We start from the raw sequence: 17,349 nt of genomic DNA, 5'->3' as shown, positions 1-17,349 counted from the left end.
CTTTGACAAGGTGCTCATTGGAAATGAGCCAGTTCTCCTGGACCCATGGGATTCTGCCAGGCAGAACCTTGAACAGGCCAAACTCTTCCTTCCTGATACTTGTGGTTATGATCCCACTCAGTTATTGTTCCTGCCTCTCAGGACCATGAACTGCTGGAGGGTGTCCAGCTGCTCCTGCAGCTCTTACAGGTGCATTGTGCTGGATTTCCCAGCAAAAGTCCTTCCCCCTGCAGCAGGGGTGGCAGGAGACATTGCCTGCTGACCTTCCAGTTGTTCCTGTTCACCCTCTGGAATAGGAGGCTTTACCAAGGAATAAGATGGGACAGGCAGCAGTGTTCCCTTTTTTGTCTGCTCCTGCCTGCTGTGGTAATGTCTCATAAAGAAGGACTTTAAACTCATGATTAAACTTAATAACTATCTGTAAAAGTCATTTTGGTATTGAAACCCACTGCTGTGGAACAGAGCTCATTTGTAGCCTCCAGTTTGTTCATGTTTCCATTATAAAACCTTGGGATATGTTGTACTGTGAGCCCCCCTTATTTGGGAGGTGGGCTGAAATGTTAATACAGTGCTTTCCACAGGATAACAAGACCATCTGAATGTCAGGACTGGAATCCAGAGCTGGTGCCATAGGCAGTCAGGAGCTGCAAGTTAAAATTGCAAGGGATGGTGTGATGGATTGGCAGCTAAGGCAGCACTTGAAATTCATTTGGCATTTCCATGCACAGTAAATTCCAAACGAGCTCCCGAGAACACTATAAAAAGCAAAAAGGGTGCGTGTATGTGAATCACTTGTTCCTCCCTGGAACATACATCCTCTTAATTCTAACTTACAACTCGCCTTTGTATCATTGAGAAGTTTTTGAATTCGTACAGAGAGGTGATTTACATTCTTAGATATAAGTTGAGGCATTTACAGTGATATCAGGATAAGTGGACCACTGTTTTCTTTGCACTGGAGCTCGTAGGTTCTGTGTGAATTCATCTCAGTTTTCCTGTCCATGTTTCAGGGCAGCTTGCTTTTATCCAGTGAACATTGGTAGATCCCAGGGAAGTACAGCCCTGGGTTTTACCACCAATGAATTGAGTGCCTGGCAGTTGTGTGCTGCTCTCATTCAGACTGGCAGCCGGTGGCAGATGTGGATGTAACGGCTCTAAATCACTTTGCAGATTCTCTGTATTCCGTATTTTACTCAAATTCCAATAAGAGCTACACAAATTAAAGTGCAGCTGTCAAGATCAGCGGCAGAGTTGAAGGTGTACATATAATATAAAGTATTCAAGAGCTGGCACCTTCTCCAGGAGAACGTTTCAAATAGATTTTTGTTAGATGAAAGCAGCAGATTTATTTCCACCGCTTTCCTCGTCTCACATTTAATAATCAAGAACACTTGTAATAAAGTTTCAGATTTCAGAGGGTTTTGTTACAGCTTTGGGGCTGGTTCTGTATCTGTTCCATTACTCCCAGTGTGCCCTTTTCTGGTTATTCCATCACTTTAACTCTGCTGGAAATGAAATCCTGCAATGTTTTGCTTAGGGAGTAGGATACCTGTGCATGAACCAACCATAGCTGCTCAGGAGGTCCAGATGGGTTTAGCTCAGCTCTTTCCTTTTATGAAATTATTGCACACTTCTCAAAATCAGGGGTTTGTGTAATCTTATCACAAACCACTATCAGACAACTCTATTTAAAACCCTATTATTGTACCTCTGGGCCCCAGAGAGGCAGCTCTGGGTATCATCAGCATGGGCCTGTCAGTCTGACAAGCTCCCTAACAATTTTTTTTTTTTCTCCAGTTGCTTTTTATCCAGTTGGCACTGCCTGTTTTGACTGTGAGCTGCTGGCTTTGCTCTCCCCTGGATTTGTTAGGGATCCCAGCCAGACCCTGGGAGGCAGGCTCACTCTGCAGCAACTGTGTTCACTGAGCAGTGTCCTTTCCTGACTGACTCCTTCCTCATCTCCCATTTCCCAACACCCCAGGACCTGATTAAATATTTGTGTTGTGGAAGGTACTCTTTCCTTTGCTCCCCCTTTTTGCTCCTGGTATTTGCAGAGTTTTTGGCAGCCATCAATTAATGGAATTGGGATGCTTGAAATGTATCTGTGCTCAGGTCCAGAGAACCTGTTGTTGTTTAAACAGTTCTAGAAAGCATCAAGTATTTCAAGCTGGCATATAGTGTTCTTCCCCCCAGACTGCTACAGCCACCTGTTCAATAGACTAAGTTCATCAAGTCATTTTTAATTGTGTTCGTTGGACTGTGGAGCTGTGCCAGGGTCCTCCTAAGCAACAAATGGGTTCAGAGCAGGCACAGTGCAGATTCTGCTAGAAAATAGTTCCCTCGGGTGCTGGTTCCTCTCAGCTTGCCTGGGAAGGATAAGGAATCATCATTTCAGATTACTGAGGAACAAAGGAGCAGAAACTTGGCTTATTTGCATCACAGTGGTATCTCCATTTATTTTGGACTTGCACCAGCATAAACTAGAGAAGAATTGGGCCCAGAGCCAAATAAACTTTGTATTTCTTAAATAATTAAGCAAATCTACAAGGAGCTAAGCTGATGAATGGTTAACAAAGCTATTCACCAAAGCCAAGCACTGCACCACAATCTGTACCTGCCTGCTCTCAACTCAGGAGATGTTCTACTGTTTTTAAGGATACCTTGGAGTCAAGCAACAAGAATTTGCTTTGGAGCAAAAGAATTTGGGTTAAATAGCCTTACCAAGCAGTAGACTTGCCTTGTGCAAGTATTTTGGGTAAGATTTGACCTATAATATTTTTCATCTGGGTGATTATGTCCAACAATTCACTTCCAGGGTTTTGTGTTTGGGCTCCAAGCCAATGTAAATTTACAAGTTTGAGCAATAAATGTTATTTTGTGGCACTGAAGAAAGATCTCATCATGTATTTAATGGACTTTATTTGGACAGTGTAGGTTTCTGCCTGTAAAGACAGGAAAGAAATGGAAGAGAACTGGAAGAGCTGAATTCTTTGCTGTGCTCACTCAGGTCAGGTCCTTCCAGAGAGTTGAACAAGACTGTTCTAGAGGTTTGTGTTGCTGTTCTTCCCACAGTTGCTTTGTTCCAATGAAACACTGCAGTCCTGTTTCATGTTGAGATGTGTAGGAATTGGATGTTTCCCCAGGTACCTGACAGGGATTAGTGACAGTGTGAAGGGGGAATTTTGACCCCAATTTGATAATTATGTAGCGATAAAATCACTAACAGACGTTCCTAATGATTTATGTGACAGCTCATACAGTGACTCCTCTGCTTAAAATTTTGCTTTGATCTGCATCAGCAGGAATTCCACATGTACTAAATAATGGGGAAAAAAAGCCTTTATGTGCTCCAACTCCATTTTATGTACACAGCAAATGCATAATCAACCTTTGATATTTCACTTCAACATGAAAGATGCAGCTCTAGAGCTCAAAACTTAGATTTCCAAACTCTGTGGCACTTCCTTGCTGATCTTGTTTATCCATCAGCACTTCAAATCCCAGAATAATGAAATTGCATTCTCTGCTGAGTGAAGTACAGTCCTCGTGTGGAGCAATAAACATTCCTTACAAAGGCGAAAAACAATTTTCCAAATCACGATTCGAAGCTGTGACGTCGGAAGAAAACTTTTCCTGCCGACTCCTGTGCTGGTCACTTTGCATTTCTGTTGCTGATTCTTCAGTTTTGCAGGATGACAAGTTGTTCAGGCTGCTGCTAATTATGTGCTCGCTGTTATGGTAATTGGCATCTCTCAATTTTGTTGTTATGACTACAGAGTACTGGGTAACAGGCTGAGAAGGCACAGACTGCAGGGCTGACACTCCTCACTGCTGCTCCCAGTTCTGGCTGTCCAGGTGTGCTGAGTACAAACTGATGGGGGTTAGAGGCTCTTTCTGGAGTGCTGATCACCCTGGTGCTGGAGATATCCCAGCAGTACAAATGCTGCAGGTATGGACAGATATCAACACGTGGAATCCACTTCTCTCCCTCGGCAGTGACTGTAGGAAAAATCCTTGCTCTCACTTTATGAAATGGCAAAAAAATACCTGCAGGTCAAGGAAAATTGCAGCAAGAAATTCTTTATTGCAGCACTGGGTGCAACCCCAAGTCACATGGCCTGGAAAAAGCACCCCCCGTTTGAAAAACACACTCTTTTTGTGCCCCCTTGGTTACCTAAGCTGTTAAATATTCAACAGGTGACAGGTATTTTACCTTAAAAGGTAATTTTCGAACTCAGGAGGGGGTGTTACCCTCCCTCCTGATTGATTGATGACTTACCCCTCTGTTCATGTACTGAGGGTCTCTCTGCACACAATGTCTGGCCATGTGGCCAGGGGATATTTTTTTATTTTTTCCCTATCCTGACCACAATGTTTCCCTGGCACCAGGCCCAGATGGGTCTTTCACCTTACAGCCTCCACGAGGCACCTAAAAAAACCCTTGGAATTAAATGAAAGCAAATTCCACCACTCTCTGTTTTCCACTAAATTCATTTTGCTTATAATAAAACCAGGTTATTTATTTCTCACAGTGACCTGCAGTCCCACTCTGCTGCAGTGAAGTGCTTCATCAGGTCTGTTCTCGTGCTCAGGTAGCCTGGTGTCCTTGTTTCAGCCAGGAAACTTGAGTGTGTTGCTGTTTCTTGATGGTCCTTGACCTGTTGGGAGCTGTACTTAGGGAATACAGGGATTAGAAACCAGCAGATCAAAGCTTGGGTACCAGTGTGCATCATCCTGAGAGGATCCATCGGTATGAGCTTTGTACTGTTGTTAATGATGTTTAAAAAAGAGCTTCCCTCATGTCCTGGTAGATTTACCATCTTCTTCCCTCCTGTTTTTAGCTTTTGCAGCACATGCAGAATCTCAGCAGCTTAGTCAATGTGTGCCTGTAGGGGAGCAGGCTGTGTAAGGGACTCTCAGCTGATTAAATCAGTAAATCCAAATTGAATCTGCACCTTCTCAGGAAAGCCCAGGTTCAATTTGCATTGATTGGGGGAGGGGGTTGATAATGTACTGTGAGCAGAAAACTCTGGACAGAAATGTTTGCTTCAGTGAGGAAACTACCAGCACTCTGCTTGGTCACACGTGCAGGTATTGCCTGGACATCTGCAAGGTTGTGTCTTAGGAAATTTGTAGCACAGGGAATATCTGTCTTCCACCTCCCTTATAAAACCTTTCAACCTACCGTTTCTCCCACTGGAACATATGTTTTATAGCAGGGTTTTTCTTTCAGGGAAGCTGACTTGAGGTCTTGGTGGGTGGGAAATAACCCCAAATGCAGGTGGATCCTGGCTGTGCAGGACCCAAGTTGGATTAACACTGGTTTTCAGATACAGGACTCATTAAAAATCCCTTCAGCCCTGTAATCTAAACTCCATAAGCCATGGTGCAGCTCTTGAAAAGCCTAAACAAGTCACAAGATTTATCTGGTAGTAGATCTTGGGTTTTTTTAACTGACTCAGGGACAACACAGCAGTGAGTAAGGATGTAACAAAAAGAATTCCTTGACTAATTGCAGACATCCTTGGGAATATTGGGAGACTTATGAATAGGCAGTAAAACTATAATATCCTGGACCTCTGATGGCCTTCAGGTTTTTAGGGTTAATGGGATTGCTTATCACATATTCTTGCAAGTACATTCAGAAGTAGGAAGGTTGTTCCTTTTCTCAGGAAAAAACAGTCAAAACACAGAAGTATTAATGCAGACAGTGAGTGCTGGGGGTACATCTCTGTGTGTCAGGCAGACTTTCTTCCCTTGGGCATATTTTACATTAGATAGAGAGACTGGCTTATGACTTAGAGGTGGAAGAGACACCTTTGTGTTCTGGAAACTGCCATGGAACTTGTTCTTCCTGGTGCTGAGCTTGCTGGACACTGATTTTTTTGTTTTGCCACCACAAGTGAAGGCTCCCCATACGGATTTTGTAATAAATTATTAAGTTGCTCGTAAGCTGTATAAGCAGCATGGCCTTAGTGACAGCAGAACAGTTATTGGCAGCAACTTGGCTCTTTCTCACACTTTGTGGTTAATAAGAGTGGAAGGATGATTAATCCTTGTGTTGGGTTTCTGGGATGAAATGTGCTACTTCAGGTGTAAAACCATAGGACGATTTCTGCGGGTGTTATTGCTGTGAATGTTTTGGAATCTGCATGAGGAGTATTTAAATATCATTGATATCCAGTTATTCAAGTAGTTTCTTCAGGTTTCCCAGGGTGTACATCTGTGCTTACCCCAGGGAAAGAAGAAAAGGGAGGAAACTTTGAAATCTGAATGAAGTCTGTAATTTCAGTCCCTTAAGACAGAAAGAATGACTTCCCAAAATGAACATTCCACAAAGTTCCTTTGGAAATTAGTCATTTCTGCTTCATCCACGTTTCATATGAATGCTGAGATCAGATTCTTGCTCAGATTACTGTCAAGCAAACCTGCTCTCAGGTGACCACCCACTCTGAGACTTGGTTGCCCAGATGGTTTGTTAGGTGCTGTTTCAGGTGACAGAGGTACATTGGTTGAAAGTTCCTTGGGGGTTGTCTCCCCAAGATCCCTGTTGGCACATTTGCAATCTACTGTTACAGCATCAGCTCCTTTTTAAGTCAGATTTGACTTGCCTCCTCATGGTCAGCTGTGATCAGTGTTTTTCATGAATCTGTCAAGGGAAAATAAATGATTAAACGAGAACATTTTTCTTTTTATGGACTGAAAAGCCCTAAATTTGTGTGTCAAGCCTGGCATACAATTCTTTGCAGGAGGTCATAAAGCCTGTAGGCTGGAACACAAGTCTACATCCAGTCTCTGGCCCTCCAGCCCTCCATTAATCATTACTTCCAGTTATAAAACAACATACTCAGACTTCCTTCACCAGAATATTCTGAGGATGAGCTGGGGGCAGTTCCTTGAGCTGCCCTGCACGTGCATACACCAGTGTCCTCACTCCTTAAGCTCTGGGGTACAGATGTTTGAGAGATCAGTACCAGTGGGATTGGACATGGTTGGGTCTGTAAATCACAGCCATGGTGCTGTCTCAAGTTTAAACTCCAGCCTGGCTGTTCTCAGTTCTCCTCACTGCTCCTCATCTGTTCTGCACGTCCCCAGGTGCTGGACAGGGAGGGAAAGGGCAGGGAGGATGTTTGCTTCCCTGCTTTTCCTTTAAATGAAACAAAGAATCCTGCCTCAGGCTCTTCCTGCAAACCTGGCGGGTTGCTATGGATTAAGGCACTTAATCAATCCAGACAAACCATTCCATGCTGCCTCCTGGTAGTCAATACCTCCAGTCACTTGCCATTTCAGCAGCTTAGAGACCAGCAATCCTTCATCCTGCACACAGAGATGTGCCAGAGAGCATAAGTTGCTAAATAGCCACTAGAGATGAAGCTGTAAAATCCTTTTGCCTCTGTCTTTATCCCACCACCATCACTGGTAGCATAGCAACTGAGGAAGCTGCTTGAACTTGAGTTGACCCGAAATTACATGTTTCATGCTTTATGTGTTTATTCCCTGCCTTTCTCCTTTTTTTTTTTTTTTTTTTTTGGTGCTTATTGAGGTTACATTTTCAGTCCCTGTGGGACATTAGCAGCTTGTTCATGCAGAAAGCTGAAACAGATTTAATAACATGTGATGTATGAGCTCAAGTAGTCCATGGAGTCAGAAACATGAGAGAGAGCTAAAGCTGCCCTTGGGCACTGCCTGGTGGAGAGGCCCTTTGTGTTGGTGGGGTGTGGATGAAGTTTTCCATGTCTTTGGTGGAGCCACAAGGAAGAGCAACCTCCCACAGACTGATTTTTCATATTGTAGTGTGAGAGGACTGGCTGCTAAAGGAAGAAGCGTGGATTGGAAATATGAAAAGATTGTAGTAACCCTGGGATTTGTCACCTGGGGGAAAGAGAACTCAGACACAGGTTCAGAAGTAACCTGCAACTTTAAAGGCAGTTGGTGAATGTGCAGTTGCAGTAATTTCTAGTGGAGAAATCGCTGGTTTGACCTGAGTTTCTTGAAAGCTCCTGTATTTTCATATCCCTTAGTTCTCATACTGTGTGCAGATATATTCACATGTTAAACACAAACTTGTTCTTCTTCGTAGGTCATTTCAAGATGACTATAAAATGTTGTACTCCACACATACCTGGTGTGCCTGTCAAGCCCAAGAAATGAGGGAAGTGGCAAAAATTCAAAATTACTAATTGTTTTGGGAGGAAAATGTATCAAGGCTGGGTTTGGAGAACAGGACTTGGTTAAGCACCCTGGATGTGATCCTGGTGGATCAAAATGGAGCAGTCAGATGCTGGATAGAGAAAGTCATGGTCTTTTTATTTTTGCTGGTGTTTTGGTCAAGTGAAACCTGAACCTTTTTTCTGTGTGTGGCACAGTCTCAACAGGTGGGACCAAGATGCCCCAGCCTCAGAACAGTCCTAGTAAGAGAATGAAATTCTTTCTTTGACAAGCACTTTAAGCACTGAATTATTAAATCAAAGGGCATCACTGTCACCAGTGCATGCTCTGGCTGAACAGATGAAAGGAAAGTGAGTTGTGCTCGTCTTTTCCAGAGAAAAGAATCATCATTTATCTTCATGTGCTTTTAGGCTGCAGCACCTGAGTTCTGCTGCCCTGGGTGAGGACATTCAGAGAGAATTCAAGGGCCTTGCAGGTGCTCAGTATTATTTCTTGGCTTCCCCCTTAATAGATTGACTGATCCATTACCTGACTGAATTTCACACTAAAGGCCAAGTGCTGAGAACATAAGAGCAAAGGAGGTTAAATGCATCTCACTTGTATTTTAATAGCAGTCAAAAGATGGAGGGATTAATTTTATCTTACATAACTTAGAATGAGCCCATTTCTCTCCTTTGACTACAAAAGGGAACCTGAGATAATTGGTACAGGTTAGAACACACAAAACCTACAAAGCACAAGTCAGGTTGTTTTTAATCTGCTCATGGATGCACAAAAGTTTTTGTGTTGGGCCTCTTGTAGTCCATGAAAGGTCCCTTTCTGACATTTCATAAGCAACAAGAAGCATGTTCTCCTCTTATTCCTGATGTGTTTTTGTAGCTGTTTTGCAGTTGAAAAACTCAGAAAATTACATGCACTTTAAAACTGTGAGTTAATTGTCCATGATTCCAGCCCTGGGGAGCTTGGAGATTACCTACAGAGCCTGCCTGAGCACTGAGGAGGGCAGTGCTCCTATCCACGTGGGAAAGGTTGCCTTTGGCACTCTGCATGCACAAGGCTTAGGAATGTGTTTTGCTGCAACACAGGAGATTCCTACACATCAGTGCTGAGCCCTGGGAGAGTCTACAGTCACCTTTTTTAACTGTGTTACAGTACAAATGATGGCTCAAAGAGAAGCATTCAGTTCTAATCTATGTGAGTTCTTGTAATAAGCTTTACAATTAGAGCACAGACTCTTCCATCTAATTCACTTAATTTACACTGGGAAATGAGATACTGTTCAACTAATCCGATGCTATTTTCCTCTTTATTAGGGAATGAAAGCGTCCTCTGAGGCTCTGGTGGGATTCAGGCTAAGCTTCTGAGGCACAAATAGTGTGAAATGCTAATGAAACAGTGCTGTGCTGTAATTCCCACTTGGTGTCTGGTGCCCCTCTCCTTCAGCCTGTGACACCACTGGAAGGGTTGGCAGGAGGCAGTGGAGCTGTGCCAGCTCTTTGTGGGCTTTGGGAATGTTTGTTTGATGAGGTGACACTGGTACAGGTGAACTTCCTTCAGCCAGGGTTTGTTCCAGCTGCCTTGCATGGTTGGACTCGATGATCTCAGAGATCTTTTCCAACCTAGTTGATCCTGTGATTCTGTGACTGCAGTGCCTTTAGGAAATGGTTAAAAGGTTTTCTCCTGTGAGCATTGCTGTGTTCTTCTCTTTAAACCCAGTTGCTTAATTGAGAACATACGTGTTCAACTCACCAAGGAGCATTTCCACTGCTTCCTAAGGGGATAATACACAGAGAATATGTGTTCTTCATTTTCAGCAGGCTGCAGCAACTTCTCCCTTCCTGTATAAAGACTGCACCTATGCTGCTGTGAGCTGTGAAGGGAATAGTCTGTTTGAATTTGAGGCTTTGGGGATGTTAGAAGACGAGTATCCTGCCAAACACTGAGTCTCTTGCTCCGTTTCCTTTCTTTGGTGCTATCGATTGCTGTCCCCTGGGATCTGCTCACCTCGTTTTTTCACTGCTGTTGTGCTGATTCTTTGACCACTTTGTTCAATTCTTTCACATCTTTCTGGCTCGTTTTTGTTTTCTCTCTCACTCCTTGTACATGAAACGTGTGGTGAGTCCCCTGCAGGCAGAAGCACCAGCTCTTAGGGGAAAAGCAGAAGGAAAAAAGCACATCACATGTTGTGGCACACAAGGGTTCTGTTTCAGAGAGGACTGAAGTTACTGATCACTGTTAATAAATTTGTGTTGGGAAGAAGCATCAGTTGGAGAGTGCTGACATTAAATGTGATAATCCATAGCACAGTACAACAGTGTCTAAAGCAGCCCCTGCTTGCTGCTCTGATGTCCCAGCTCTTCAGGTGGGTACCCAGCCTGCCATGAGCTAAAAGGGTACATGGATTGCTGAGCACATAAACATTCCATGGCTGATGGTTCAGGAGGGTGGACGTGGTGTTGGTCTCAACAGGGGCAGGAAGAGACCTGTGTGGGAATGCTCATGGAGGATTTAGAGGTGTGTCAGGGTGGAGTTTTCCTGCTGGAACTGCTCTGTTTCATAATGGGATGCAAAGCCCAACAGGGAAAACTTTTGCACCTCTAAAATACAGAAACCTGTGAAACCACAGCCCTCATTCTACAGGCTGCAGAAATCCTCAGTCTTCCTCTTCTCTCGCTTTTCTGGATTTTGGCTTTAATTAAATATTCAGGATTGTTCACATCAGAATTGGTGCTGGGCACTTTTCTTTGGGCACAGGCCACACCATTCACTGGTGCAATTCACCTGTCCAGGTGAATTAATGAATGATTTTACTGATGCTCTGGCAGAGTCTTTCAATCCTGTTGGCACATGCCACTGCTGTCAGGCTGTCACATCACTGTGAGACACATCTGAGTCTCTCCCCTTTAGACAAAAACTATTAGTGCTGTGCCAGCACAGTGAAATCATCTCGTTAAATACTGTAAAATCCACGTGATTTTTTGTTTTTTTTGTGCAATAAGTGGAAGTTTGGACAATCACTGGAAAACAAAATTCACCTGCTGCATTTGTGGTGGTGGTAAAAATGTGCTGATAAACACTGCCTGTATAAATACCCACATTCAGAGCTCAGGCTGCTCATTGCTGTGGTGTAAAACTGGAAGGGGTGCCCAAGGATGCTGCTCAGACAGTCTTGCCTTTTTTACAAAACTCTATAAATGCATTTTGTTCTGTATTTTTTTTTTTTTTTTTGCTTAAAAAGAGTTTTGAGAAGCTTGAAGTTTGGTTTCCTTGCCTTCCAGTGCCATCCTTATCCATTTGGCAGACACAGTCCCCAGCTGCTCGTTTGGGATGTGGTGAGAAAAGCTTACAATTCCCATTAGTAGGGGAATAAGCAGTATCATGTTTGAAAACACAGACCCTGCTTGTCAGGCAAATGCCTTTTGAGAGCAGCTCCCATCCCACCTCTCCTTTCCCCAAAGGATAAGGAAAAAAATTGTGTCTCTTCTGATGTTATTTTTAGACCTGTGCTGTGTGTTGTGTGCATGTGAGAAAACAAACCAGTAACGAAAGGAGGGAGCCCAGGGTGGCACTTCACAAACAGAATTGTTGAACTTGGTCCTGTACCAGAGTTCTGTAGCACTGGGGGCTCTTTTTGTCTAAAACCATCCCCAGCCCATCCCATGCAAATGAGAGTTCATGATCACCTTGGCTGTATAGATTATCAGGTGGGTTTGTTACGAACAAGGAAGTAATTAAAAAAAATTGAATGTTATTAATATAAAATCCATAGCTTAAGAGGTTTCTGCAGCTGCTTTAAGATTACATTTTCTGTACTATTTTTTTTTTTTATGAGTTATTTTGCAGGAGGCAGTGACAAGGATTTTTCTCTAGTTTTTCAGTCTTCCCAGTTGCATCTCCAGGATTCATGGAACCCATTTTTCTTCCATCATCTGAAAATTGCTTAGAAAGTCAAACAGAGAAATATTCCAGTGGTAGAGTAGAAACACTCAGAAACTGTTGCCCAAGAGTAAAGTACGTGTGTTTTCCACAATAGTTGGGAAGTAGAGTGTTGGTGGCTTTGCAGAGTTCAGGAAGTGTCTGGATGATGCTCTTAGTCATGGAGAATTGTGGGATGGTTTGGGTTGGAAGGGACATTAAAGCTCAGGGACACCTCCCACTGGCCCAGGTTGCTCCAAGCCCTGTCCAACCTGGCCTTGGACACTTCCAGGGATCCAGGGGCAGCCACAGCTTCTCTGGGCAACCTGTGCCAGGGCCTCCCCACCCTCCCAGGGAAGGATTTCCTCCCAGTATCCCATCCAACCCTGCCCTCTGGCAGTTTAAAGCCATCACCCCTTGTCCTGTCACGATGTGCTGTTGAGTTTTAGGTGGTTCTGTGAGGAGCAGGGAGTTGGATTTGATGATCCTCATGGGTTCCTTCCAGCTCAAGACACTCTGTGATTCTGTGTGGTTTTTGCTTTGTGCCTCCTGGTAGTTTTGTTTTCTCACGCTCTGTATTGCTAAAATTCATGTCATTGTACAGCTCTAACAGTGTTCAGCCTTCTGAGCTGTATTTCCTTGTCTAGTGGGAGGAGAAAGGCACATCCCAAATTCCCTTTGTGTCTGCACAACTGCACCTGCTTTGCACATAGAATAAAATCTACTCGTGGTCAATAACCTCCTTTTTTTGAGCCTGTACTACTTTTGTTTCCTTAAAAGAGAGCTCCCATGTTTTTTTCTGTGTCCTTCCCAAGTCTGGAATTCAGGATGGATATTCCAGCTGCTGCAATCCAGTTTGTTTGTTCCTGGGGTACCAGTGGCTTCCTCCTCCCTGTCTGGAGGGGAGTGGGACAATGACTGAAAAGGAGCAACAGGCAGGACAAAGCCTGTAATCCAAAATAGTGTTGGCATGAAATGGGGCTTAAAATACTGTTGTTCACACTTCCATGTGTAAAAGGCCAATCTGTCACCATGTTTATTTAATCAAGGTCCCATAGAGATTTTAATTAAAACAGTGAGCTCATAACATCAGGCTGGTCATCTGTGACTGACAGGTGGGGTTTGGAACAGAGGGCAAAAAAATGGGCCTTTTTTCTGTGCCAGTTTTGGTAAATAATGGATAACTTGTTTAGATCACTTGTAGTCATTTGGCACAGTGATATTAAAAAAAAGCTTCTTCTCCAGTTGGTGCCAGTAGGAAAGAATCCATTATTTTCAGTGAGGTGGGATTGAGCCCTGAATAACTGTTGTAATGGCTGCTCATCTTAGGTTCTTAAATTCAGAAAATGGGAGCAACAGTTTAAATTCCTAGTTTTATAATATTTTACAGCACCTGTTTTTCAAATGGTACAGAAAGGGGAAAATTAATGGGGGCGAGGGGAAGGGAGAAACCCACCCTTACAGTTCTTTTTGGTGAGGAAGGTTTAGATTTGGACTAAAATAGAGAAGATGGTAATGCTGCGTGACATCTTAATTTAAATCAGTTTGGCAATTGTAGTTTCTAAACTTGTTAGATGAGATTTTCATGTCTGTTCAGCAGGATAAACTGCTCTATTAATTAAGCTCAGTCCCATAAATCTCTTCTAACTTGCCATCAAATCCCAAAGAAACCTGGATCACGTTGCTATTGAAATGTGCAGCCCAGGAGAATGGAGTTTAATATTTCATTTGTCTTGTGATGTGACTTGTAAGATGTCATTTCTGCATTGGGAATAAAAATCACCAAGTCTGTCTTTTAATTGTCTTGCACCAGGAAACAAGTAATAAGCTGCTTGTGATTTATAATAATTTGATTTTTAATGAAAACGTATCTGCATGCGTTTCTTGAAAACAGTTTTCTTGGAGAAATAACCTCAGTAAGTCAAAACGTAATCAGCTCGGCATTTCATAGCAGAAAGAGATTCTGGCAGGAGTTAGGGGAAGAGGACAGAATAAAAACAAAAATAAACATTCCACAGAAAACATAGCTGGTGTCACTGTTTTTGTAAATGTTGGATTCCTGCTGCAATTACAATTCAGATTGCCTTTTTTTTTTTTGCAGAGGTACAATGTACAACTCCTGCAGTCAATCCCTAGGAGGTAGCAGGGCTCCTTGTAATTAGTGTTAGCCAGAGGAAATGAAATTAAGTAGCGTTTCAGTTGATCATTTTGTGTAATAAAGGTTTCTGTGCATTTGTTTCTCTTCATTGAGCAGATGTTAACCTGCAAGAACCTTCTTCCTGTGGTGGGGTGCTCAGACTTTTTCCTTCCACATTTTTGTGGGTCCTGCATTGTTTCAGTTTTCCGAGTTCTTTGAGGGGTCACCTTTAAAAGAGGAATTTAGAGTAACTCTCACAGCACTTTAAATTATTGATATGCTGGTACATTTATAGGTTTCTTTTTCTGAGATGGGGATCACAGGATGGTTTAGGTTGGGAGGGATCTTAAAGCTCATCTCATCCCACCCCCTGCCATGGGCAGGGACACCTTCCACTAGCCCAGGTTGCTCCAAGCCCCATCCAACCTGGCCTTGGACACTTCCAGGGATGGGGCAGCCACAGCTTCTCTGGGCAACCTGTGCCAATGTTTCAACACCCTCATGATAAAAACCTTCTTTTTTGTCACCTTAGCTTCATAAGAGAATAGAGTTTGTGTCCTCTGGGCTGAGGGCAAACCACATCAGAGTGGGGCAGAGGGAAGACTTGATGAGATCCAGGAAATTGCTGATAATCCTGCCCAGTTCAGCTCAGGTTTTCCAAACCACAAAGCGTTGGCTGTTCATGTGGTTTCCAGTATGCAAGTGTTATTTATACACTGACAGAGAGGAGAAAAGGAATCATAAAAATCAGGCAGGCAGCCAGAGCTCTGTAGATTGTGTTTTTTTATTTTGTAGCTCCCATCAAAGGGAGCTGCTGAGATGTCTTTTATCAGCTTGCTTTGCTTTTTCTCACAGAGGTGATGCTCAGCAGCTGAGTTCTGCCTCCTCGTGCTGCTTCTCAGACATCCAGACCCTCTTCAAGTCTCATGCAGACTTTCTTGAGTACCTTTGCTTGTGAAGTTAAGGAAACTTTGCAATCAAACATGACAGGAGGTGTCGATTCACTGTTGCCTTCGAGTTTTCCTTAGTTCTCAGTTTTCCAGGAGCCCCGGTTTAAGCCAGTTCTGGTATCACTGGTCATGGGAAGATCCCTAGTGCTTAAATTTGCTAGGATTGTCTCAGACACACAACCAGTGCATTGCTTAGAAATTACATCCCGTCTTTAACCTGGATTTTGCCTGTTGAAATCAGAAAAAGAGCAAGTGATCTGAGTGTTCCGCTCGCTGCTAATTGTGCCATGTTAAGCATGAGAATTTGGCTGAACCACAGATCAGTGATTGGGAGATTCTGCTGTGTCAGGTCACAGGGCAGAGAAAGGGCTGTACTGGAGCCTTTTCATTCATGGGATATGTTAAATGCACTCATTTGCCTTAATTTAAGACTTCCTTCTTCCCCCTCACCCTCCAGTATTATATTGAGTGCTGTTGCTTAAAAGAGGGAGCAAGTATAAACCTTGTGATCTTTTAGAAGTGACTTTTGTGTTTTATTTTAAACAGAGGTTGCTTTGTGGTTACTGCAGGTGTTTCTGAATTGGTAATACTACCCCCAGGAAAAGGGGCTGAATTTTTAGCACCAAAAAAGTGCAACTCTTTTCAGGAACAGATTAAATTCTTATAAGAGGTTTGGTAAATTGTGCCTGTGTTACGAGAGGTTTTGGGGACAGCCTTGCTCCACGGATATATAGGGGAAAAAGGATCTTTCTGATGGAATTCCTTGATTTCTTTTTGTCTGCAGAGCCCCCCACTCCCATCGCCCCTCCGGAGCTCCTGGCGGTGGGAGCCACGTACCTGTGGATCAAACCCAACGCCAACTCCATCATCGGGGACGGGCCCATCATCCTCAAGGAGGTGGAGTATCGGACAACCACGGGCAACTGGGCAGAGACTCACATCGTGGACTCCCCCAACTACAAACTGTGGCACCTGGACCCCGACGTGGAGTACGAGATCCGGGTGCTGCTCACGCGCCCCGGGGAAGGAGGAACAGGCCCCCCTGGGCCCCCCCTCACCACCAGGACCAAGTGTGCAGGTAGGATTGCTGCTGCTTTGGGACACTTGGGTTCCCTTCCTCACTGTAGGTGTGCCATCTGAATTGACATTATGAATTTAGATGCGTCCTGGAATAGTTTATGTTTTATTCCCTAGGCAGGTGTTGGTTTTATGTATGTGGTGTATTTGACTAAGTTTTGCCTCAGTGTGTGGCTGCTTTTTGTTGAAATGGGCAGAGAGGAGAGTGTTCTGACCAAAATTGTTCTTAAGGCTAGTCTATGATTTAATACTCACCTCTAAGTGCATAACAAAATTTGGCATAACAAGTTCTTGGGTAATGAATCAGGAGTGTTTATTAACACCTTGACACTGATACCAATTTAAGGGCAGTGTGGTGAAAGAGGAGGCATTTAGTTTTTAAAATGCATTTTTGTGTTCCATTTGATGGAGATGATTCTTCTCCTCACTTCTGACAGAGAAACCCGTTCAAACACTGTGCACCATCCTCCTTTCCTCTTTCATATTGGAGTGGATCAATTTTGATCGAGGGACAGAAGGAGTCTATCTTCTTTCTAAGCCTTCCCAGGAAAATCTAAAGGATCATGTTCCTCATGTTTCAGATATATTGGCTGTGCACTCTGTTGTCATACATTAATCATTAGCCATTAAGGGAAATCAAGCTCTGCCTGGCAAGGGGATGAGCAAAGCACTTTTCTGCCTCCCAGTTTTTTTCCAGCACACAAGTGTCTTCTCAAAGTTTGCATTTTTGTAATTTTTTCCAAGGTCCTTACTGTGGAGGGAACAAAGGACAGTGACTAAAAGGTTGCTCTGCCCTTTTCCATGACCTTTTTTCCCTCCCCACAAATGAGTGGTTTACAGCAAGCGGATTTGAGCAGTGGAAACCTTACACAAAACCCTCTTGGTTCCAGTTACTTTTTCTGACAAAATATCAAGACTGAAGTGTGAGGAAGGCATCCAGAGCAGCCAAATGCCATCCTGGGATGGGATCAAGCAGGGAAATGTCCGTGTTCCTCACCCACTGTCCACAGCAGGAGCACCCCCAGCAGCACCCCCTTCCTCTACCAAGGGAGGAAGCCTGGCAGGTTGATTGTGTGGTTGGGTGTGAGTGGGGCACATCCT

At 43.6% G+C, this 17,349-nt stretch overlaps 1 protein-coding gene across 8 annotated transcripts in view; it reads left to right on the top strand.

Moving 5' to 3' along the window:
- Positions 1-17,349, top strand: part of PTPRT (protein tyrosine phosphatase receptor type T) — a 467,492-nt gene that overhangs the window by 224,193 nt on the left and 225,950 nt on the right. For all 8 annotated transcript variants that reach the window (XM_064674278.1, XM_064674284.1, XM_064674277.1 and 5 more), the window contains exon 7: positions 15,956-16,249. In XM_064674278.1, the coding sequence (XP_064530348.1) occupies positions 15,956-16,249 (294 nt within the window). The remainder of the gene's footprint in view (positions 1-15,955; positions 16,250-17,349) is intronic.

This window comes from Pseudopipra pipra, chromosome 17 (genome assembly GCF_036250125.1).
Source record: "Pseudopipra pipra isolate bDixPip1 chromosome 17, bDixPip1.hap1, whole genome shotgun sequence".
NCBI lineage: Eukaryota > Metazoa > Chordata > Aves > Passeriformes > Pipridae > Pseudopipra > Pseudopipra pipra.
The sequence above is the reverse complement of the archived record's forward strand: the minus strand, read 5'-3'. Positions and strand labels throughout refer to the sequence as shown.